The sequence below is a fragment of the Serinus canaria genome, chromosome 2 (genome assembly GCF_022539315.1).
Source record: "Serinus canaria isolate serCan28SL12 chromosome 2, serCan2020, whole genome shotgun sequence".
NCBI lineage: Eukaryota > Metazoa > Chordata > Aves > Passeriformes > Fringillidae > Serinus > Serinus canaria.
The window spans coordinates 105,274,429-105,300,152 of NC_066315.1; the positions used below are offsets into that span (position 1 = coordinate 105,274,429).

The 25,724-nt window shown below is 40.5% G+C and overlaps 2 protein-coding genes across 5 annotated transcripts in view; one reads left to right on the plus strand and one right to left on the minus strand.

The window, feature by feature from the left end:
* ANKRD29 (ankyrin repeat domain 29) overlaps window positions 1–7,909 on the minus strand; it is a 47,170-nt gene extending 39,261 nt beyond the window's left edge. Inside the window, exon 1 of the mRNA XM_050971379.1 lies at window positions 7,780–7,909. The gene's annotated coding sequence lies outside the window, so the exon portion shown is untranslated. The remainder of the gene's footprint in view (window positions 1–7,779) is intronic.
* Window positions 7,910–8,139: 230 nt separating this feature from the next.
* The window catches only part of LAMA3 (laminin subunit alpha 3), a 109,980-nt gene continuing 92,395 nt past the window's right edge, over window positions 8,140–25,724 (plus strand). For 3 of the 4 annotated variants that reach the window (XM_050970291.1, XM_050970292.1, XM_050970293.1), the window contains exons 1-4: window positions 8,140–8,394; window positions 14,139–14,291; window positions 24,757–24,874; window positions 25,484–25,602. In XM_050970291.1, coding sequence (XP_050826248.1) covers window positions 8,140–8,394; window positions 14,139–14,291; window positions 24,757–24,874; window positions 25,484–25,602 — 645 coding nt within the window. The remainder of the gene's footprint in view (window positions 8,395–14,138; window positions 14,292–24,756; window positions 24,875–25,483; window positions 25,603–25,724) is intronic. The other variant, XM_050970294.1, reaches the window with a different exon arrangement.

The window sequence follows — 25,724 nt, forward strand, 5'->3', positions numbered from 1 at the left end:
TGTACTAAGTATTTATGTGTCCCATAAACCTTTCAAAAATAGAATGGGAAATTTACAAAGCTGGACCTGGAAATGGAAAAGTTTATCTATTAATAGAAATAGTTTACCCAACATGTTGGTAACTGTATTCATTCATCCTTCTTGGGAACTCTTACCTTGAATCTTTCTTTTTACTACACAGCCATTTTGCTGAGGCCTCCTATGATATCCAACTTCCTATCAAATTTGCAGGTATAAGCTGGTGTAAGGCCATGTAGCTGCTGGGGACCATAAGAGTGTCATTAACTTCCTTCACATGAACCTTTGATCTGATGCCTGGGCTAATGACCAGGGAATCAGAGAGAAGTTAGCATTGCACTTGAATAAGCAGTAGAGAACAAATTCCACAAATTGCCACTTGAGTTTTTCAATGAGTTTGCTCTTTTCCTTCCTCTTTTCCATTTGTTCACAGCAAATTGACAGCTTCTGTCACAGATATGAAAGGACAGGTCAAGGAAATCAACGAAAGGACAACAACTACCATGTAACACCAATTTCTGTCCAGTATAGGCACCAGCATGCCATCTTCACTTAAGTGCAAATGCCTTCCAACCTTCAAACAGCTTAACTTAAGCTTCTCTATGTTAGCATCTGTATGTCATACTCAATTTTTTTATATTTCTCCACCCAGTCTTGGAATTTTTTTCTCTTCAAGTTATATTGCTTTAAGACAGTGTTTACAGGTTGTGACTGTATGTTATCTTCATCTGTCATTTCCTTTTGCTTTCTCTGCTTACCCTCTGTATATGCTGATTTTATGACTCAGTCTGATGTGAATTGTTTACCTATTATCCATCTGCTTAGCCAGGAAGAAGCCTGTGAGCCTGTGCTCAAGTTTACAATCTTTCTAACTCTATGCCTGGCATTTAAATGCTAATGGATAGTGGCACAGATAAATGAAACTGAGTCCATGAAAAATCTAAACTTCATTGCTAGTGAAGTTCTCTAAACAGAAAGACATATTCAAGTCAAACAATATCATATCCATTTTCCCCAGCCATTGTTTGTATATTATTGTATATAACTTTACTGCAAGAAGTGTTGTGGACCTGAAAACATATGTGTCACATGAGTGTGAGAACAACGCATGATATATCCCATATGCTAGTGCAGGTAGGAAAAATAGCAGATTATCCAGGGCTTGCTATTTTTTTTCCCCCATAGAATATAACAAACTTCTTGTAAGTGGAAGATTTGTGTACATTTACCAAGACAGAACAACCCCAGTGCAATAAATCAGGACAAATTCTAGTTATCCTCCTAAGCCTAAGTAAACAGAATTGTTAAAGGGGGCCACACCTCACTAGCACTGCACAGGAACCACGAAACTGCTCTGTATTTGGCATGGAAGTGTAAGATTCTCACTGTCTCATTCACATGACCAGCTGAATGGTGTGTGTTTAGCTATTTCTTCTCTGTCCCAAAAGCTTTGAGGACAACATAAGCTGTTGTGGAGCACAAATTTCAGAGTCCAGAGTCTGAGATGCCACCCTGAAACCTTAGAGCTCACCCCACCCAGTAAAACTTTTCTGGTAAATTAATTTCATCCTCACTTGGAGAGAGTGGAGGTCCTCAAAGGAAGGAAGTGAGACCTTGGACTGAGGGTATGGATGACATGGCACAAGCAAGTTCAATAGGAGTCAACTCTATGCATGTGAGAGAGAAAGTACTTGCCTTGCCAGGTAAAAAAAAATATGAGTTGTTGGCTACAGCTCAGTCAGTTTGAGTTCTCTGCCTTATGCTCTGCTGGTCAGAAAATCAGTCCACTACTTGAAAAGAAAGGATTTGGCTAAAGAACATATGCATACAACTGTATGATAAAACACCCAAATGACAAAATAATACCACAGTAGGGCTAGCAAGCACTATCACATCTCCTAATGAAGCTCCTGATAATTAACGTGATTGAAACTAATTATTACTAACCAAAAAAAAAAACCCAAAAAGCAACCAAACCAAGGCAATCAAACAAAAAAAGTGATTTATAAGAGCTGCAACTCTTTTAATTTTAAATTCTCTTCTATGAAGAATTTTTGAAGTGTATTATGTCTGTGTTACAGAAATCTGTAATTGTGCTCAAAAAACATAGCAAAAGTATTCTCCACTTCATTTTTGGCACTTTCACAAGTTTTAAATAAATAAATAAATATTCCTCAACTACATCTGTTCGGATTTTCAGTTACATTTTTTGCCTGATCCTCAGCTAGAATAAACTGATATAGCACTGGAGTCTCCTCAGTTTGTACTGCTGAAAGTCTGGCTTCCTATCACATTTAAACATAAGGTTCTATTTAAAAATTAGGAGCTTGATGAGACTATGGTCAGGCTAGAGCTGAGATTGAAGTAAACCCGAGGCAGTGCGTAAAAGCAACACTACCTAAAACCTTTCTGGAAACAAATCCCAGAAAAAAACACTGTCTTATTATTAGAGATCAGATCAAAGCCAATTCTGGCAAAGAAAAATATGAAATTCAAATGCCAATCTAATTTAACCAATGGCTAAAAAAGCCTCTTAGGAAAAGCAGTCTACACAGAAGTGGTTTCCATGAGTAGCTGCTTGGCGTACTGTGGCAAAGAGTCTGTGGAGTGCTGTTTTCCCTTATTATGATGGCCAAAGTAGCAATAATAGCATCAATGTCAGCAAATAGAAAAACAGGATGTGAAAAATACAAGAGCTGACATTTTAGTTTTCCCCAGATATCTGACTGACAAGTCATCGGGTACTGACCAAAGGGAGCATGTGCTTCACAAAAAATCAGCCATTTTATGAACAAGACTTGTTTTCTTCTTTTTGAACTTTTAAGTCCATGAGCAACTCTATAATAAAGTACAGGAAGCCAAGAATAAGAAGGAAATCCATTAAGAAACAAAACAATAAAGTGGATGGATTTTAATGTTGTCCAGTAGAAAGTTTATTCAAGTTAAAAAAAAAAAAAAAGATACATCAGCCTCTGTAGTTAACATGAGTTATGGTCAAGTGTAGTTTGCTTAGGGAGTCTCAGCTCTGCCTTTAGCTACATAGCCCAGAGTGTTCCTCTGGACTTATTCATTGGAACTGGATGACAAAGAAGTTGTGTCTCACTTCCAGGGTTGCCCTAGCCCCAGGATATCCACTGAGTAAACATAAAAAGATCAAAACTGGGGCGGACTGTCATGAGTTCTACGCACTGGCTAGAGATGAAGGGTTATGTTTTTGCCTTGAATGTATAATTTCCCTTCTCAGGAAAATGCAATTTGCCTTCCCATTAACGGGGAAAGTGTTGTAAACTAGCAAACACTCACCTTCCCTCCTCTTTTGTGTTGGCACTTTTCTGCAGTGAAAGAGCATGAAAATGCAAATCTGCCACAAAGCCATTTTAAAGTTTCTTGGCCCACAATCCCATCAAGCCATGACTGCTTACTAGTAAGTTGTTTGTAGGCAGGACATTTCAAGAAAGACAAGAGATAGGAAAGAAAGACAAAAGGTAAGAAAAAAATATAAGAGCTATGATGAGAATGCTCTTCAGATGTTTCAATTTAACTTGAGGGCCCTTAGAAACTGAGAGTATTTACAGTGGTTTTCTATTATAAGACTATGTCAAGTTAACTTAGGAAGCAGAATGTACAGTAAAATCTTAGTACATGAGATTGCTGTCTGGCAGAAGGAAAGACAGACCTTGTGTTAGGCTGTAAGACAATGCTAAGTAAATGGTAGCAACTAAACTTCCATACAACAAGCACATTTGCATGGTACAGCAACATTATGCAGCCATCTAATTATGAAAAGGTTCAGAAAGCATCAGCTGAAATACCTGAATCTTTTGAGATGATAGGACAGACAGTAAGAGAGGCTCCAATGGATGGATAACAAGATCTAGCGAGCACATTTCAAGGACATTCAGAAAAAGATGGTCTATTAAGGAGGATGGTGCAATCCTAGTGTATAAATCTAGAAAGAGACAGGTGAAAGAAACAAGAAAAAACATACTCAAACCAAAGGACAGAACAGAAGTGCAGTTCTGAATAAGTGAGTTTGGGATTACACTCAGTAATGTAGCAACCTAAACTATTTCTGCTGATAGAGCTGCATTTCAGACCTCAGGCCTAGCCTCTGTATGCCTCTCTTCCAGTTACAAAGAGGATAATTTATCTTTTTCAAAGTGACATGGTAGGGTCCTCAAATACTATAAGAATTTCTGGGAGATGAAAAAACTGCTTTTGTCAGAAAATCAGAGACCAAAATGATCTTAAACAGAAAGCATTTTATTTAATGATATTCATTAAATAAATGAGGTGAGGACACCTGTCTTGCAGCATGCTGCACCATTTTCCTATTAAACCAGAGTGCCTGCAAGTAACCTTATTTTACTCTAAGTTTACTGTGAAAAGCTGTTATGAAAACTAATGAAAGTTTACATACAGACACAAACTGAGTATTAGTCATGCACAAGCATTTATGACAGGATGTGATAAGTGCCTTATTTCCGTGATCAAAGTAGGGATCATTATCTGAGCTTGAAAGCTTCTGGTTGGGTATTTACACTCTAAGCTACAGTCATGCTTACCTGGTGAAGATTTAGTCTGTGGGAGAGTCTTCCTGCAAAGTATTGAGTCTCTCCTCAAGATTACTAAGACTGGCTTAAACATAAATAGGAAACATAGATAGGAAACATTAATGGGGTAACAAGATGCACAATTTAATCTATAATGATCACTGAGCAGAGACTCAGGACTATCTAATCTGAGAGACTTTCTGGCTACCTGGTAGGATATTGATTCATTATTATCACAAAAACAAAGAGCAAATTCCCATAACACCACGTGTGGCAACATGGGACGGTGAAGTAGGAGCTAAATATTACCACTAACTGCTCAGTGAGCAATAAAAAATGTTACTCACTGGGACTATCTATTGATGGTTTCATTTTCACTGGATGTTTAAAACATAACATACATGAAACAGCAGTACAAGATGAGATATGCTGTATTGCACATATCAATAAGAGAGTGAAACAGAATTACATCAGCAAGGCTAATTTTCAACAAACATTCTTGACTTGAAATTTTAAATGAACATTATTTAAAATAGAAAGAATGAGCTATATTCATAGTAGCGTAAATGCCTAATAATGTAATGTAATCTGCTTAGGTTTTAACAATACAGACCCAGTAACATCTTCAGTTGCTTACACTTATTCAAGAAAATGCTCAACATCAGTCAACTAACAAAGTTTACTCCTTGCAGATGGGAAGAAATAAGGAAAGCAAACCTTAAAAAGGCTGAAGGAAAATGGAGGAAAGGCTTTACTGGGAAGAAAAAATGGCAGATAGCTGGAGAAGAATGTTTTCTGCAGAGGTGCACTGTCTCATAAATGCTGACTGCAGAGAGCTGCCAGCTAATAAATTCTTACTTGTGTTTCTAGAACGTGTAATTACAAAAAAAAAAAAATTACATGAGGGGAAGATGAAGTATTACGTCATTAATTATTGATAGAGACCTTTTTAGAGGATCAAGTTCTACATTAGATAAGGTGAGCCAAAACTCAGTGAAGTCACAGAAAAACTTCAGTTTTCCAACTGCTAGTGACAGGCCATGCTGTTATCATCACCTCCACATACACACCCACACTAGTGCTCTGTCTGCTTCCTCATGCAAATTATTATCTCTGGCTTAGCATAGCTTCAGGGCTCTCTGCATAAAATTTTTGGATAATTCTGCATGAACTTTTTATAGGAATCAAGTTATTGAGTACCTGTGCTGGGAATGCCCCTATAAACATTTTTTCCAACCACTTTGAGTCAAAGGCAAAAATTGTCATTGCATGTTTCATAATACCTGCCCACATATTTAGAGAGATTTCTAGAGATTTTTCAAGAAAATCTAAAATCTCTAGAAATCTCTCTAAATCTAAAATCTTTAGAAAGAGAGATCAATATCTCTATTGATCTCTATTTCTAGAAAACACTGAATTTAAAAAAAACAAACCCTTGTTTGGAGTAAGTGATTTCCAAAAGGACAGAAATATCACAAAGGACAACAAAATGTTTTTAAATCTAGGTATACATTAAGGAAAATGCACACAATTTTATCAGGGAAAGAACAGGAAAATTTCTATCTCTCTTTTTCTATCTGATAGACTAATTTTGTGAATGTTTACAAAGTTTCCTGGTTTTAACTTTTAGAAAACTAGATCTAAGAACGTGTGATTATTTTACTAAACTATTAGATTCTTGCTTAAGTTGTGTTTTCTCATGAAATGCTTACCAATAAATTAAAACTCTTTGTTTGAAAATGGACATCTGGGTGAGCAACCCACCAAACAGCTCACAAGCACGTTCTCTTCAAAGTGAGGTTGCAAAGGATCTCCTGAAGCAAGGTTCCTTACCTGAACCCAAAAAAGTGGGCAGGCCTTTCTAAGAGCTTGCTTGTTCTGGACTTCCATCAGATACTTCCAGATCTCCATTTGTAAAAAGTGATATACTCCAGGATATACTTGGAATGTAATTGTTTTTCAACAAATGGTTTGACATGCTCAGTGGCTGTCCTATCTGACAGCATGGCATTTTGGTTAATGGAACAAACCTCTTGTATTTCTCATGAAGTGCAATCTGTATGATGAAGTGAAATGATGTACATATGCAATAAGATGTCACAATTAGAAAAGGGGAATATTTTTAAGATGCTCTAGAAGAGAAAAGCATTTTTGAAATCCAATATATTGACAGCATGCTATATTTATGAAAGTCAACTTTTATTATGGAGGACACAAAAATTGTCTCCCAGAGAAATGTCTCTATGGTCTGCTAAAGGCATGGCCAAACAAACAAGGGTGGTGAGATTTTCTTGTAGGCAAAATCAATAGCTTGGGGCTGGTGTTTCCTGAAACAGTACACCAGGGATCTCTCTTGCCACTGCTCATGGCATGTAGCAAAGCTTTCAGAAAGTTATGAAATGCTTTGCAACTCACATGAATCACTCTTAAACTATTGTAAGCACTTGTATCTACCCATATCTTCTGTCTGAATCCCTCAAATTGTTTTAAGAGGAATGAACACTGGATGCATGAGCATGTGTAGGATTGGAAATGTGAATTGGTATGAAACTTAGGGTAGCAATGCCATTAATCAGTGCAAATCCTGATGCAGATGACATGGTTCTTAGGCCTCCTTCTCCCTCCCCAGCCTTCCCCCTCACCCCCCCAGCTCCTGTGTTATCCAAAATCTGTGCCAAACAGCTTCAAAAAGACAGGAGACTCATTGTCTGCCCTGGATGAGCAGGAACACCCATTTCACAAGGAGCTGCGAGCACTGACTGTGCATTGCAGGAGGGTGGTCCAGACTGCAGGGTTTCCAGCAGCCTCAGAGCACTGAAAACAGCTGCGATGTCTGCGACAGTCACACAGGGTCTTCCTGAGGACCTGCAGAGAGCAGCAGGGTATACCTTGTGTGGAGATGCATCTCCTTGTGGGGGCATGTCCCTGCCCGTGGAGGAAGCTCGGACAGCTTAACTTTACTCCCCGTATGTGACATGGCAAGTCAGGGGTTATCAGCGAATCAGAATGGCTTGGGTTGGAAGGAACCTTAACGATCATCCAGTTTTCCAAGCTCCCCTGCCCTGGGCAGGGTCACTTCCCACTAGGAGGACGCTCAGAGCCCCATCCAGCCTGGCCTTGAACACTACCAGGAATGGGGCAGATTATGAGGGTGGCATGCTCTGAGACTTCTTCACGGTCTGTCACGAATACTGACCCGCGCACTTACCGGGGCAGAGGAGGCTCACAGAGCTCCAGCTCAGCCGGGGGCGGCACCTCGGGGCATGCCCGCGGAGCTGGGCGCCCAGACACACACCTGGGGCAACCTTGCCAGTCCGAGACCCTTCCCCCGTCCCGTCCCGCCCCGTCCAGCGCACCGCACGCCCCGAGGGACGGGGCTGCGCCTCGTCCCGCCCCAGCCCGCACCGCGCAGCGCAGCGCAGGCAGGACGCGCCAGAGGTGCAGGCAGCCCCCAGCCTGTTCCTGCTCCTGCTCCTTCTCCTTCTCAGTCGCCGTTCCTTCTCCTGCCCCGCTCCCGCACCGCCGCGGCAGTGCCCCCCGGGGCGGCGAGGGCAGGGCCCGGCGCAGGATGGCCGCGCCGCCGGGCCCCGCGCTGCTCTGGGCGCTGCTGCCGCCGCTGCTCGCCCTCGGCGCCGCGCAGCCGGGCTCCGCCGGGGCTCCGCCGGGGCTCAGCCTCCACCCGCCCTACTTCAACCTGGCGGCGGCCGCCCGCATCTGGGCCACGGCCACCTGCGGGGAGGCGGCGGGCGGCGGCGGGCGGCCGCAGCTCTTCTGCAAGCTGGTAGGGGGCCCGGCCGCCGCCCCGCTGGGACGCGCCATCCAGGTAACCGGGCGGCGGGACTCCTTCCCCGCCAGCACTTCCCCGTCCCCGCGGTGTGTGGCTTTTTGGGGGGGTCTGATGTGACTCTGCTGTGCGCGGTCTCGTTTCGTCCGGGCTGTGCATGTGCCACGGGCATAGGAAGGGAGCGTGGACCGGCGGGAGCCCAGGCAGGGAAGCGCCGGGCAGGATGGATGGAAGCGGACAGCGCACCTGCCCTCAGGTGTCCCGGCACCTCCTGGAGGCACACACCCGCACACCGCCCCTCGGCCGCGGTGCCACGGGGTTGCGGCTGCTGCCGGGCGTGCGTGAGCTGCTCGGGCTCCTGGAGTGCCCCGGGGCGCTGTGTTGTGGCCGCAGCGCCTGGCCCGTGGTCTGCGGTGAGCAGCGAGATCATCGCGGGTAAACCAGCGAGCTGGGGAGTGCATGGGACGGGGCTTCGCTAGCAGCTGCTGACTGGACAGCGGGCATCTCTCTGCAGGCGGTAGGAAAAGAGTCCTGGCTTTAGTCAAGTATTTTGTGGTGTTTTGGAAGCACTACATGTGAGGCTTATCGTTTGTGCCTTGTATTGCTTGTGGGAGGAAGCCAGAGACTTCTTGGGACTCTAACAGGGAGTATAAGTGCAGAGGGCAGCAAGGATCATGCTGTTCTTTCCTAGCATAGCTCAAGATTACTACACACGTTTTGTGCCAGTCACAAGAAAGATAACAATAAACTGCAAAACTTCTTAAAAAGGATTAATGGAAATATATCTTTCCTTTGGGAGAAACATGTATTTCCACATTTATTAGAGGATAAGGAAGGAGTAACAAATGCAGAAAACTGTTGTACTGTGATAGATGCTTGATATCTGTTTGATCAGAGCTTAGTTAAAAGAAGGGACTTTCCTGAAGCATCAGACCTTCCAAAGTTATTTTAATTGTATTCTCTCTTGTTGGGAGGAGAACCAGAAAGAAACTGCAATTTGAAAGGGATTTTGAAAGCTTAAAGGTCCACTGTCTGACTTTAGACAATACAGAAAGCATACAAGTAAATTTTTAGCATCTTGGAGGAAGAGCTAGTATTTCTAAGTCTTATGTATGTTTTCTAGTGAAATAACCATTAAGATATGGTTTTAGAACGGGTTGCAATGGATAACAGAGTAGTTCCTCTCATTTTAAATGAGAATAGGCACTCCAAAGAGGGGGAGGGGATGATACACATGCAATACAGCATGTGTATTGCCATGTGCCAGACGGGAGAGTGCCCCATCATGCAACCTGTCCGCACAGTTCATTGGGCAGCCACAGACAGCACTGTGCTTTGCTCTGGACTTCCCTCTGCCATAACTCCCTGCCTCACAATGAAATTTTCTTATCTCTCTCTCTCTCTTTATATTACCTTATATCTCTGTAGTGCTTTCAGTCATAAAAAAAGCTCAAAGTACTGAGTCGTATACAGTTCTAGTAGAAGGGAAACTGGGACACAGGTATTACATGCTTAAACTGAGGTTGCAAAAAAAGATTGTGATGATCAGGAAACTGCTTGATTTGCTGTTTCTAACGCACCTTTAAAGTTTAGGCTCCCATCCTTCCATACTGAATGCAACGCCCATGTTTAAAGTTGCCTGAAACAATCGTGCCGCTAGGTAAATTGTAAACCCAGCAATCTCTCAGCAACTCGCTACAGCCCACTGCTGCAATGAAATCTCAAACCGACATGCCTTGAAATATCAGAAATCACAGGGCAATAAAAATCAGCCAAAGCAAACATCAGATAAACTTGTCAAGCAAGCGGAACGAAGCCTGCGTGTTGCCTCTGATGGTTTTTGTAGTTGTTTCCTTTATATACTAACACTCAACTGGAAATGAGAGTTTGCTCTGTAAAGGAAGAGGGAGGCTAGAAAGGGGGGAGTTCTTCTTCTTAAATATTTGACCAGCAGGTCCTAGGTTAGAAGGCTCTTATGGTTCATGACCAATTAAATTTTCCAGAAGGACTACTGATAGCTCAGCCCTGGCATGAGAAAGCGTGTTGTGCCTCTCAGAGCGTTTGTGTAAGGACAGATACTTGCAGCATCTCTTTCCACTTTTAACAAAGCTCCATTGAGATACATAACATGAATACTTCTGTGGTTTACCAGTAGTTGTTGTGGTTCAAGAAGTGCTGGAAAGTCTTTCAAAAGGCCAGGAAAATCCAGACATGGAAAATGCACAATGTGTGTATTCTCAAGCCCCTTCACCTCTCAACTTCAAAGACACTGTAAATAAGAGAATTCTTCTTTCATGGAAAATTGGAGAGAATTGCATTAAACTTTAACAGAACATGAGCTTACATAGAAGGATTTAAAAGCAGCAATTTAAAATCAAGTGGTGTTTCTTGAGAGTCGTGAGGGAAGGTCATGCGGCTTTTATAAAGTGATAGGTGTAGTAGCCACTGTGTTGTGCTGGTTCAAGTTCAAGTGATACCACACACTTGAGTCACTCTCTTTTGGACTCTCTACAATGCTGGATTGCAGGAGTTGCTCTATGAAATTGGAAATTGGATGAATAGGGAAATTGGAAAGGAGGTGCAGAATGTGATCCTCATTCTGGCAAAGGGAGCAGACAGCTCTGTTGCCAGTGGTATCTGAAAATAAGGCAAAGAGGAAGAGCAGCCCCAGCATGATTACCATTGCTCTGCCATTGATTGTTCTCATTCAGCTTATCATTTAGTGATGTATCTTTTAATGAAGCCTGTAATATCCAGCAAATCCAAAAAGAGCATTTAGATGTTTAAAGGTGGTCAGTGGGGTGGCCGGTCCCTTAGTGGGCAACTCAACCAAGGCTCTTAAGGCAGTGCTGGACATACACTGTAAAAAGGTTGGTTTCCCTTATGTAGCATACTGGCATGTAGGAAATGACTTAATGAGAACAGTGTTGAGTGAAGAAATGCACAACAGTATAAAATATTTCAGCAGCTGATAGATAAGTGGCATGCCTGGTTTTGCCTGCCAGTCTGTCCGCAGTGGTGTGCGGGCGTGAGTTAAAGTCTAACTGCATACCTGTCCTGCCCTGCCAGTGGCACAGAGCTGCTGAGTATGAAAAAGTGAACAAATCCTTCATTGTTATCACTTTTCTATTACTTACAGGCAAGACATTTTCATCACTGTGTGTCCCTGGTCCACACTAGCATGTTTCAGCAAACTCTTTCATGCAGTTCCAGGTCTCTCCTTTGCTCAGGAGAAGTAGGGGAAAGGAGGGTAACAAGGTCACCAGTAAATGCACACCTGCCTGTCTTATGAACTGCAGCCAAAATCAAACCAAGTTTCAAGGCTCAGTTTACTAGGAATGGAGACGTGTCCTGTAACAACCAGGCTGAGCATGATGTGCCTGAGATACTGCCAGTGAGAAGGGAGGAAGGCTGCTCTGTCCAATAATTTTTTTCTTTCATTTTTGTTTTGCTGCCTAGTTGGCAAGGTTGCTGGAATGTAATTTAAATAACTGAAACTCCAGCTGTTGCAATGAAATTCTTTGAGTTATGTGCCCAAAAAGAGAAAGATGGTATCTTGAGTTCAGATCAAGTGATCTGGTATACTGAAATCACATAAGTGCATGTAAATTAAACTCTTGTGTTTAATACTCCCCATTGTTTTCTTCTCATTCAACCTTTCTTTGAGGTTGTTTCCAGATCAGAGCTGAAACTGCTGTAACAGCAACTGTTTCCTGTGTACTTCCAGCCTCATTGTGAATGTAATTTAGATCTAAAGACTACATTTCAAGCTCATTATGTGGAAGTTTGCCCTGTTGTAACATATGTCAGAACTCAGGTATGCATTTGTCAGGGAAGATGCTCTGATGTGGTAGTAAGTGCAGTTGCCAGTGCATAGATTGATTTCTCAGGGTATGGATTTTTGCAGATAGTGACATGATGTTCTTTGTCATCGCTGCACAAACTGGCAGCGTTGCCTGTAGCTAACGTGGGCTGATGTGTATCTGCTGCAGAGGGCTGGCCTATTGTAGTTTGTATTAAAGTCAGCCAAACCATCTTCCCTAAGAGAGCTGCGTGTTATAACATGACCCCAGCTGTAGTTAACCAATTTGTGTGTGTATTTAGTCTCTTTGAATTGTCAAGAGTTAACCCCCAGCCAGATTGGCATTGGCTGTGCTAAATCAGATCAGCTCATGGTAGCCATGTCTTCTGGAAACTGCATCATGTTCTGGGCTTTCTGGAAGAGCAGGATGAGGATGGAACTACTGCTAGATGCAGATGCTGAAATCACTGCTACTGATGCAGAAATAGTCAATTCAGTGAACATCTATTTCAGTTTCAAACATGAATTTTCTATTCAGTGAACATATTTAAAAGGCACAGGATGATCTATTTGTATCACATGAGATTGTTGAAGTATTTTCCAATCTGTTAATAACTATAGTAGATGTTAAATACATTCTGCTTAAACTCATCAAGCTTGCAAGACTGCATCCAGCAAGAGTGTGAGAGCTCTTCTGTTACTTCTCTGTAAAAAGTGGACAAGTATGATTGCTCCAGTTACTTTACACAGGTTAGTCTGACAGCAGTGACAAACAAAACAATGGCATTTATATACGAGTCTGTTAATTCTTAAAAGGTAGGAATGTGCTTCATGCCCAGCAGTGCAGATTGTGGAAACAACAAAAGATTTGTCACATGCTTTTGATGGTAACATGTGCTTAGTTGACAAGGTAACATTTGCCCCATTCCCTTTATTTTAAACAGGAGTCCAGCACAGTGTCAGTGACTCACAGACTGATGGATTAAGCAACTGTCCTACTGAAGTAGCCATGGGGGGTCTATTGCCATTCAATTAAAATGTTATTTTTCTACAAAGATCTGTAGCTGGCACAGTTTAGCATTTTCACTGATTATCTCCACCTAGTGTTGGAATAAGAAGTGAATGGGATGCTAAAAAGATCCCTTAATAACTAATTTCAGCAGTTCAGCACTAATCTTAGTAGACTGTAAAATCTGTTTTCTTGGAGATAAAAATACCTTGTGGGGGAAGCCAAGATATGAAAACAAAAGACAATTAATTTTCCTAAAGTTGATTCATCATTATTGTACAAAGAGCTTAAGAGACTCTCAAAGGGCATCTCCGGATTGCGGCTTTAGTTGTGAACTGGAAATTGGGCAGTAACTTCTTGAAATGAAGGTACAATGGCATTCTTTAAAGGGAACCGTCTGTTGCATTTTCCACCAGTATATATTGTTTAGAAAACTTGGATTCAGAATGTATTTTAATGGCATGAAAAAAAAAAAATGAAAACAGTGTTATAAAATTCTAATACCAAACTTATAGCCAAGTAACAGATCTTTTTTGTTATGGTTTTATTTCTACCAGGCAATGTGCATATGTGTTCATGGTGTTTTAGAAGAATTGAGGATAATTTGTTGGTTGTTCCTGATCCAGTTCTAAGAGCCTTTATTTCATTAATTTTCTGCAGATTTCCTGCAGACACCACTGTAGAAGTAATATAGGTAGTGTCATCGAATGTCAATAAGTTAATAAAGATTTTCTGTAGTTCCCTCATTGAGATTTATGAAGCCTTAGTTTGCAACATAAAAGTTAATGTGTTTCAGTGTGCAATTTAATTACCAGGGGAATAATCTATACATTAAAAATTATGCTCTATAAAGGAGCAAAATTTACCCATGTTTTTAGTCAGCACCCTAGTTCAGAATCTCCATTAACAACCATGTGTTATCAATGTGTAAGATGTTGTCTGAGACCATGTTTTTGATTGATTGTGTTTCAGGGCCAGTTTTGTGATTACTGCAATGCTGCTGATCCCAGCAAAGCTCACCCAATAACCAATGCCATTGATGGCACTGAGAGCTGGTGGCAAAGTCCCCCTCTTTCCATGGGCTTGAAGTACAACGAAGTCAATGTCACCTTAGATCTGGGGCAGGTGAGTGCCTGAGCCATGGGGTGAAGTGTGATCATTTCTTGCACTTGTGCACATGCTTTGCAGTTGGGAGAGATGTTTGAGCTGATGATTTTTATTTCCTGCCGTCACTTCTAGCTTTTTTGTCTGGTTTATGTTCTGTATTATTTTACCAAGTATACTGTATGAAGTGATTGTTTTCCTTTAGGCATTTTGATGATAGAGGTTCTTGCCACTGGGATCATACAGATCTAGTGATGGTGTACTTTCTTGCACAGACACTGTAACTCATTAATTTGAAGTGGCATAGGGGATCTCTCAGTTGAAACTCAAACTCTACCTTCTGTTTAATATTCCCCTTTTCCATGAGCTTGGAGAGAGAGAGGTTTCATGATCTCTGTGCATGCACGCATTTTGAGAATAATGTTTGGAATCTGCTTTTGCCTCAGGGGTCCTTGTGGTTTCTCTGTCATCCAGCAAGATCTTCAAGATAGACAGAAAAATACTGATAAGGTGGTCTAAAAGGGAAGGGACAGCAAAACCAGTGTAATATGAATTAGTAATGAGGCAGTAACAAGAACACCCATATTTCCCCTGCAAGCAAGAGGCAAGTAGCTGAGAGTGAAGCCTCTATCTGGTTTTTAAGCTACAGGGTTGGATTCTCAGCTGCCATGACTGGGTGCTGATCCAGTGAATTAGTTACACTGTGCAAGTTCACACAATGTGAAAACACATGTTTATAAATATATGTGTGGGCCTGCAAAATATATGTATCCACTTGCATATGTATTTTGGACTGCAGTAATTGTTTATTGACTGATTATATAGGACAGGACTTTTTGAGTAGGCTTTCAGTTTAGTTGACAGCAAAGTGGGAGATAACTAAGAAAGAAGAGAAGTATTTCTCACAGAGAAATACTTTCCCCATTTTGCTGGGGATTCAGGTGCAACTTAGTTTACATCTTGTCTTCCATGGTTTTCTAATACTCTTGTTCCTCCCACGGGTGGAATGGTTCTCATTTTGAGGATATCCTCAGTCAGCGTTTCTGCATCCAGTAGAGCTGCAGTGCAGAAAGGCCATACTAAGCCTATTTTCCTGCTGTGCATTTTTTACCTTCCTTGGAGGACCTGCTGACAGACACCTTACTTTTTATGTCCTGATTAAAGTTCTGAGAAACTTCTTTCCTTGAGAGGAGGGATATGAGCTAAGTGTCTTCTTTTCATGGGACTCCTTGGACACCAGCAGCTATGTGCTAAGATTTTTGTGGTTGTTAAAGGATTTCTTGGAGTGAGGTTGCGTGTTTCTCATTACTCTGGTACTACTTGGAAAGACGACTCTGAATCCCCTTTCCTGGAAATGAGGGTCATCAAAGGCAAAGGTGAAAATTACTCATGTCCTGTGATCAGGAATGAATCATTTTAGCTGGTGGATAGATGAGGGTTTGGTAAGATTCATATGATTTTTTTTTTTCCCCCCACTTTACAGACTTTCATCATTTAACTGCTTTCATCCTGAGGTTAAAGTTAAACTTTAACCTCAGGATTTGTTTAAACTTGAGATTCACGTTTGACATTTTGCTTAGTATTTTCACTCCCAAATTTATACAGTGGCACACAATACTACTAATAATGAAGAACGTTAATACTGTCACAGAGTAAGTCTACTCAAGTGAACAGGTAAGCACTGAGACCCCAATTCACCTTACCTTATTTCCTGATCCTAAATATTAAGAGCTTGATGTGTCTTAATGATGCAGACTTTCTTAGTAATGGACAATTTTTCAGAGTTCAATTCCCCCTCAGCTGAGCTGAGATGAAAGTTTTGTGTTTTAAGGAAAAATAAATCTTAGTTAGATGTGTATCTAAATACAGAACCACATACTGTAATATTGAAAAGATAACAGGGATGCATTTTTCCTCACTAATTATTTGTCCTTTTTGTTTGTTTTTTGTTTTGTTTTGTTTTGTTTCTTTTTAATACAAGTTACTTTTTTCTGCAAACAAAAAATGTAAAAGTTTTTTGGTGCGCAGAACATGACAAACATGTACAAATGCATGCAAGGAAGCAATGACTGAGTGTAAGCTGGTCATCAAGTATCCACAATTAGAGGAAGCAGGACATGGTGTGAAGTCAAAAGCTTTTATTTTCTGCATTCCTGCCATTATATCTTTATGACTGAGGGCAGAGTCCCAACGGAGCCTCCTACCATGGTCTCACGACAATATTAAGTTGAAGAGCTGCCCCATGATGGACGTTTCAGTGCTCACTACAGTGAAGTTGGAGCAGAACACCCACCTGGTGCTGCTTCTATTTCACAAGGGCTTGGGTGATTTTAAAAGTCAAATGCCTTCAGGCTGTTAAATCTGTTTGCAAGAAGAATGTTCATTTTGCTGTACTTCGTAATAGGAGAAAAAGCAAAAACCTGGAAGCAAAACTTCTGCTTTACTTCCCTTACTGACTTTCTGTACTATAGTTACATTTCTAATCAATCACAGTCCTTCCGAATAACAATTATAATGTTGATCCCTGAGGCACTCTCTCCATTCTGTTAACATACCTGCGTACACTGTGGCTATTCCTGACTTGTTTGAAATATTTGGATCAAATGAAATCTCAGTTATTCCTCTAATTGGTTATGTTTTTCCCAATGTAGTTTTTAACTGCCTTTAAACTTCTGAATCCAGTATGTCTGACTGAATTTCATTGCCCTTCACCTGACTCTTTGGATTGCCTAATTTCGACAGGTGTGTCCTCATCTTTGGCTTGCTTAATGCTCAGCAGATATTACAGTAACACTGCCCCAGGTATTTTTCTGAACTCTCTCTTCAGAAGAAATGAAAGTTCAGGATAGCATGATAGTGTATGATGAAAAAGAAATGTCCATCTACAATAGTTCAAAGAAGTAAAGCCTGTATACTTTATTGTTGCTTTTAGTCACAAATTTTTTTTTTTATTTTAGCTGTCCATTTTGGCAATAATATAGTGTTGAAAGACTCAGACTCAGTGAAGCCTTGAGCACTAATATGTTGAATAGTTTTTATGTAGCAATACTATTAGTCACTGATGTAAATTAAAAGTACACAGTGGAATGCAATGTCCAAATTAGTACTTTTATTAGGGATGGAGGGCAACTCAACCATAAATTTAAGCTAAGTGGTGTGGCCTGTGGAGGACTTCATGCTTTTATGTTTTCTATCAGTTAAAGCATATTTTGTAAATAGCGTCACAGTTTGGCAAATCTTCTGAGTTGCTTTTATATGGTAGAGGGCTAACTTTTATATTTGGTACAAGTCTTTGATTTACAAACAATATTTGTTGCTTGGAATATTATTCAGTTCTGGCTAAATTGTTGAGAACTAAAACCAGTTGTTCGTAACTTAAGAAAGACTGACATGGTAACTTAAAATATTTCTGAAGTTACAGTTAATTTAAGTGTCATTCTGTAAAATAAAGTGTCCTGTGATCACTTCTTCTGTAGGAAGAAACTCTCAAGGTGGTGGGAGATTTATCGCAACCTGCATTGAACTGTGCTCCCAAAAATAGGCATTGCACTCATTGTGCTTGGCTTTGTATTGTTGCTGACCCTGAAATCAGACCCAGCTCTAGCCTGAAGTTGCATAACTTCTATAATAACACTGGAAAATCCTTCAGATTAGGGCATGAGAACCACTGCACAAGGCTTCTGCAGTGCTGCAGAGCCTCAGGGACACAAAGCCCTTCCTCTGGAACCCCTTCACAGCACTGAATCCACAGCAGCACCTAGCCCTCCTCTGCTGTCTTGGTTCACACTGGGAAGAAAAGGGACTTTTAAGCCTGGGGAAGGTGCAATGCTGTCCCTATAGTACCCAAAAATGGGGATGCTAACAGCACAGAAGTGTTCCTTTGTATTAGAGAACTCTGGTTCTGAGTATTTCAGTTTGTGCAGGAAGCTGACTTGGGATTGTGCTGCAGAAGCAGAATGCTTTGAAGTTAGTTGTGATTTTTGGCTCATACCACAGGAAGGTGCATCTAGTTGTGAACTCTAGAGTAACACAACTTCATCTGATGAAGTAACATCTGTCTGATAGACTCTTCTAAAAGTTGGATCATGTAATACATGTTTAATTTATTCCTAGGTCATACTACAAGCAACTCATTCAGAGTTGAGCTACCAGCCTTAATAAGGAAAATACCTTAAAATACATTCTTTCTTGCTCATAGGTTTTCCTATAAGTTGTAGTCAAGGTATTGTGGGTTTTTTTAAGCTTTAATTAAAGACCTTTTCAATGGCTCAGCATTTTTTTCTTATGTTTGCATTAGTTGCATGTCATTGGTTTTAAAATGCATTTCTGATAATAATTTGATATTATTTTGAAAATGTACCGGAGAAAACCTCACAAGTGTTGTTCTCCTTTCCTTTTCTGACTGTCTTCCTTTGGCTCTTCTTCAGCATCCCTTTAGGAAGGTCTTGGTTCCCACTCACTAATCTCATTTCCCTCCCTTCTTATCTGTACTTCTACTTCCCCCTTCTTCCTTTCCATGCTCATTCCTACATGTAACTTCAATTTTGTGATATGTTGTTCTAAATACCTCAGTTTTAACCCAGTGCAGTAAAAGCAGAACCTCTGCTGATTGTCTCTAATCCTTTGCACTTCCCTGGGTTTCCTCTCAGTGTTGACAATCCTACTGTGTTCCTTCTTCTTTGGACTACAGCCCTCATAGGGAGACATTTTCTTCTGGACAACTGTGGGATGAATTGTACAAATCCTTTCCCATATCAATAGCTTCAGTGTTCTGTGAAGAAATGGGCCATATGTAAGAAACAATTATGAGCACTGAGTTGGTCTTTGTCCAAATCCTAATGGAAAAGTGGCTGCATGAAAAATTTCAGGGAAACAACCGAGACTCGTTGATGTAGCAGCCTGTAGCCTTGGCAAAAAGACCAAAGACTGGTTGAATGTGGAGAAAGGACTATCATTTTGTCTCTGGATGCAGTTCTTCCTTCTAGAGTACTGCCCATGCTATATAGGGACAGCTTCTCCCTTCTGGTCCTGCCATCACCTGGGTCAGAGCAAAGATCTCCAGATGTGTCTATGAGACCTTTTCAGAGGCACTGACTTACCTAACTAAAGATATTTTTCGGCATCAGTGGCTGGTTAAAGGAAAGCATGATGTGAATGCAGCACGGCCAGGGATAACTGAACAACATTGGAAATCCTGTGCTTATTGCTGGCTTCTTCACCTCAGACTAGGAAGCTGGAACACAAGGAATGACTTCAGCGTGCTGTGCAGTGGGAGCCTCTGCAGGCACTGTCACTGTTTGTGTAGTGTAGTCATTGCTGTGTACATGTATGCTCAGTTAAGCTGGATGGAACACACTCAGGGGGTCTGATGCCTCTCAGGTACTACCCACACACGATTTTCTCTGCACCTCTGCCACAGCTATTTTTCCACATACCCAGAAGAGTAGCTGGCAGAAATGCTGGCCCACCTCTCTCTCTAGTTGGCATTTTTTTGTATTGTCATTTATGTTACCAAATACATGGCTGGGAATTGATGAATACTGTCAGGAGTGCTTTATACAGTACCTGGATCTGCCAGGGTGCCTGAAACCCTACTGAGATGTTTGAATGAAAGGACTGCTTCCCTCTTTGCAGCATCAAGAAATCAAAGCCTTTAATTTTAGCCAGAGTTAGCAGGATTTTTATTTCATTTGAACAGATTGATGCTTTTGTGGCTTGGTCTCTAAAACATTGCTCAAGACCTTTTGGCTTCATTGCACCAGGAAACCAGTGGTCATGCACACGCCAAGCCTATGCAGTCAGTGGCACTAAGGTGTGTTCTGGAGCAGGTGCTGGGCACAGTTCACACTCCTTGAATCCCTCTCCTGCATCAGTCTCCCTTTGAAAAGTTTAATTTTTTACTGAGTCACATTGGATTTTTGTCTGTTCTGAGTAATCTGCAACATCAACCACATTTTTCAAGAAAATGAAAGAAACCCAGGATGACAACCATACTGTGTTGAGGGAAGTTTTGGTGGTGCAGCTGTATCTGCCAATAACAGTCTGAGGGAATTTTACCCTGTTGGAAATAGATTCAAATTAAATGAAGAAAGATTGCTGTGGTGTCTTTTTGAATGCATTTAAAGATCTACACAATGCCTCAGATAGATGGTCTACCTGGATTTAGTTGGATTCTTGCTACTGCCACATTCCAGGACTTTTTTTCTTCATGATCCAAAAAGGAAGAACAATCTTTTCCTACAGAAGCAACACACACAACATCATGATTGTTTGGAACATAGTGTGTTTTTTTCTTTTGTGCTAGTTTATGTCCAGCACTCATCTAAAGAGTCATTTCAGTGTTTTCATATCCTGGTTTGAGTTTATGGTGTCAGGAATGGAGGGTAATGCGCTAGACCTTTATATATTCATGTCTAACTTTTAGCCATTTTTAATGCTTTCTAGGAGTCAAAAAAATCTTGGAAATTTCTCTTTGTAAATAGTTGTTTAAACTTTTAAGGAGAAAATAGAGAAAACATTTTAAACTAATATTATTGAGAATTTTACCATTCTCTTGAAAATGCAGTGGGTAATAGGAAGTTTTCTTTCTGTTGGTTTAAAATAAGTACTGTGCTTGCTGTCAGAGATCATGAATATTGTATCATTAATGGTACAATGGTAGCTCTCAATCAGTTTAAATGACCTCTTTTAATATCATCTTAAGGTCACCTGAAAGAGTTTTTATAGAAATCTCTCTCTTTATAATGTAATATTTTTAATGCATGATCCTGAATTTTAATTTTCATTCTCAGAGGAGGAGGGCATTTTTTTCATTCTACTTGATGATTTAAAAAACTTTTTCTGGGTTTTTGTGATTCTTTAAGGCCATCGGCTGCTAGAACATTTTAAATCTGAACAATCCTGAGTGAACAATAAAAAGGTCACATCAATGTGGAATTGATTAAATTCCAGCTGTTGATAATCCATCAGGTTTGACCTATGGTGCTGGATTACAGCAGGATATGATGTTTGACTCTTACAGTAATATATCCTCTTTTACGCATGCATTTCCAGAGTGCTCTGTTACCATTACTGGAAATAAAATGACGTTTCCACTTTTAAATTCGGTTCTTTATTAATACAAGAAAATGGTTAGAATTTTGACAAAGTCATATTTCTGGAATTTTTAATGAAAATTTTTTACTATTGTATAATTATACCAAAATGCTGACTTACAGTTTTAACGTTCCTTTTTAGAGATTGTTGTTTTTTATGAAACAAATTTGGCTTAAAAGCAACCAAATAAGCTTTTTTTTTTTCAAAAATTAAGGCACTTTCTTTTTTCTCTCAGAACTAAATGGCTGAAGGAAAACATTGCTTTGAGTTTAGTCTGCCTTTTTTTCAGGATAGGTTTTAGATCAGTCTCAAGATTCAAAGTATTGAAATGCCAGCTTAGAATATGTGATTAAAATTGGCTTTAATGGTTGCTTTCTAGGTCTTATGTCAGCATGGTTACTCTTTTATCTTCAGATGGGATTTATTTGCTAAGCCAAGGATTATTTTTCTTCTCTTATTCTCTCATCAGCTTTGCAGAGAGACCATTCATCAACTTGGTCAGTATTTAATCTTAGTGGAGGTTTAGATGTTCAAGTGCCCTTCTACATCCTTGATCCAGGCCAAAACCAAGTCATAGGCACTCATGCGAAATCAGAAGCAGGACAGATATTAGGCATGGTGACTGTGTTTTGGTGGTATGTTTGTTTCAGTTATTTGTCATTAACTGAAACCAATTTAATTTTTATCAGACCTGTCCCTTTTCCCTTTCTGAATGTGCCTGTACAGACCTGAGCAGTGTTTCAAACTCAGAGATGGAAGGAGAGCATCATGCAAATACAAGATTTTCATGTACAACAGAATTGTGAAGTTGCCATACTTCTTTTTTTCCTGCCATTTGTTATTTGCATGGAAATATGCAAGGAGTGGTGCTGGGTGGCAGTTCTTTAAGCATTGGCTGACTTGCAGACTTCCTGATGTAATACACATTTTGAAGAGTAGGTATAAGGTCACTGTTGTAAATGCTCCACAATGTGACTACAAGCACTGGAGCCCTGGAAAAGACAGGACATTGTCTATGTGCTTCCTTTATTTCCCCTTGAGCTTTCTAAACCACTTGTTATCAGCACTTGCTAACATGCATGTCAAGATGGGACTCCCAAGGATCTCAAGACATAGGGGAAGAAAGACAATGTATTAATGCTGCCTGCCAGTGCAAACCTGGTTTTAACAGGCAAATGCCCCTTGAGAGATTCAGCTGACCAAAAGTGAGAATATTAAGCACTTTTTTTTTAGGAGTTTCAGAACTATTATGCTTTCCTAGAATAATACTAGTCTTTGCACTGAGTAGCCATACCAGATGACATGTAATGGCTGTATGGCTGATATCTCTGCTCTGAAACTTGACAGTGAAGTAGCAGAAGTTACTCAGACAAAGAGTATCAGAAACTCAGTAAGAGCAAATCTTGCCTCTGTCCGCAAAATATTCACCTATTTCTGACAATGTCTAAAATCAGGCTTTCCATCAGCATTTTGAGGGCATTACTCCACCTGTGCAGTCATAGGTCTGGGTTTTGTCACGGCTCTGTCGACAGAATGGCTGCCACTTACTCTGCTCAGTGTTGTTGTCTAGTAAGTAACTTTTCCTATGGAGGTGATGTCTGCTTGCTAATTTAATATCTCCGGAGATAAAGCTGGTGCTTTTCAGGCTGTGTTAAATAGCAGGTTAAATTTCAGCAAGAACAGAAAAGTTGGGTTATTTTTCTCCTGGTTCTCTCTGCACTGATCTAAGTCAGCATCATTCAGCAAAGCAAAGTTTCTGAAATAGTTGCAAGGTGCAATACCTGCTGCAGTGCCTGTGTGTGTGTGTAGAACAGGGGCTTGCCCTGGAAAGTAGTTGCACATACTACATAAATGAATGCACAACAAAAAAATACCTTTTTTTTTTTTCTTCTGAGATGTGAGTTATTATCATGAGAACATGCTCCATGAAGTGCCTGAATTCCTTCCATTTCTTCTTGAGGTTTTACTTTTTACTGTGAATACAGTATACAGGTATTCAGAAGCTGATGTCTGAAATAGATGTGTGAGCATGGAGGCTGCATGTGCCGAGCTGGTTAGGGACAAGTATTTTCAGGTATCTGCTTCACTGCATTATTCGCCATTTGCATCTGCCTCTTGGTGGTCCCAGTTGGTTTGACAGCTATTGAATTGTTCCTGGCTGACAGCTGAATGGGCCAGGCATGCCAAAAGATGCTGTTCCTAGTTCATGGTTGAGAGCTTGTATGCACTTGTGCTTTGGAGTCTAGTAAACTTTGTAAAGTATTAGTTTCAGGGTTATGACATTTATGAGGTATGAGCAAAGATAAACTGCTTGGGTGTATTTGATGTGGGGGCTCTGGCAGCAGTTACTTGACAGACTGCTGACTGCAGTCTCCCCCATCAAAGTGAGAATCTCCTGCCAGCAGATGATTCTCAGTTGAGGTTGTTGAGGGGGAAATTCCAGTGCAGCTTCACTTTAATATTGAGTGTACCTCAGTATTGGTTCACTTTCATTGACAGCTCCATCCATGTCATAATTTAATTTTTAAATAGCCTCTAGAATCAATCTGTGTTTACCTTTTTGTGTAAAGGAAATTTTTATTGATGTCCTGATTTTTAGATAGACTGTGGACTATCCCAAGACTCTTACGGTAAGACTTCCTGTCTTCTAAGACTCATTTCTTCTCTAGTGTTTGGGAGTCCTCTGTGTGATACACAATGAGCACCTAAAGAAGCCAAATTAAACTCTTGGTCTTGGGAACCTTGAGCTGATTGAGCTCTTTGAGCTGTTTCAGACACTGAATGAGCTACCAGTTACATAAATCTCTCCTGTGCTATTTGATCCCCACAAACTCTGGGGTGGCTTACTTCCATTACTTGGAAGGTCTGTCAAGTAGCAAATTCATCTGGAAATAATCTTAACATGAGGGAGCGGGTGGCTGGGATTATTATCAACCATGGGAGCCCCAGTATAAAGGGTATTTGCATTTTCTCTTCTATGATTTTGATATGCCTTAGCTACAAGCACAATTATGTGCTTGGAATGCATCACAAATATACCAGGGTGCTGCAAAAGCAGCTTAGTTGAGTGATACAATTTTCCAGGTTGAGTACTGGGCCCTTAACACACCCAAGCAATCAGCCAGCTGCACAACAGACCTGTTCTGCAATGTGGGAGATGGCATTTAACACAGTCCTCTTGCAGATGTCTTGATGTTCTTGAGCACATTGCCAGGTGAAGTAGCCAGCTGAGAATCTGGCCTCTGATTTTAGTAGGCATGAAACTGCAGAGAATAACCTTCTTCCTGTGCACTAAAGAAAAAGTGTTTATTTGCATTAGTTTTATTATTGCTGTGCTTTTATAGAGTTCTAAAAAAGCTCCTGATAAGATCTATGTATATTCTGTTACCAGCTCTTCCATGTTGCCTATATCCTTATCAAGTTTGCAAATTCTCCTCGTCCAGATCTCTGGGTCTTGGAAAGGTCAGTGGACTTTGGAAAAACTTACACTCCCTGGCAGTATTTTGCTTGTAAGTATCAATCATTGTGTCACTGGTCTTCTGGGGACAAGTTTCTTTAATAATTTCCTCAGTAGCAGCAAAATCAATCCATACCTCTGCTGAAGATTTCACCTGCAAAGAAGACAGTGAATATTAAATATGTTTATCTTTTCTTATTTAGCCACAATAAATTAGTGGTAGGAGTGTATGGGTATGGTATTTTGAAAGTGTAACTCAGTACATTAATATTTTTCACTTTTTTAGAAATTTCTGATTTGTTTTGTTTCTCTTGTTTTTTCGGAATGTCAGAACTTTGGTGTCCTTCATCCCTTAGCACCCTGGAGTTTCTTGCAAAAATCAAAGTGAAATACAAATGCAAAATCTTGGAGTAGCTATATAGCTTTTTTTTCTGTTTATGATATGAGAAATACTGTCTTGTCAGGCACCACAGAATTGCTTAGGAAGAGAGATTATTGTTTTGAGGAAGGTCTGTTACTCTGTGCTGAGTGACACAATCACTGTTATTACTCTGTTATTGGGAGAATTTACCTGAAAGTACAGCAGATACCTCTCTGCTAATTTAAATTAGAACAATAGGGCCCATTTTATATAAAATTAATTTTGTTCTTGCTTGATTAGACTCGAGAGCAGATTGCTTGGAGCGCTTTGGAAAAGAAGCAAATCTTCCCGTGACGAGGGACAGTGATGTCCTGTGCACCACTGAGTACTCTCGCATTCTGCCTCTTGAAAATGGAGAGGTAGGTGCTTTCAGGAAAGCATGTGTGATGCTGGAAGCAAACATCACTGGTTTCAGAAGTTTGTTGGAAGTAATTTTTTAGCTATGACTGCTTGAATCTCCATCAGTAAGTCCAAACCCTAA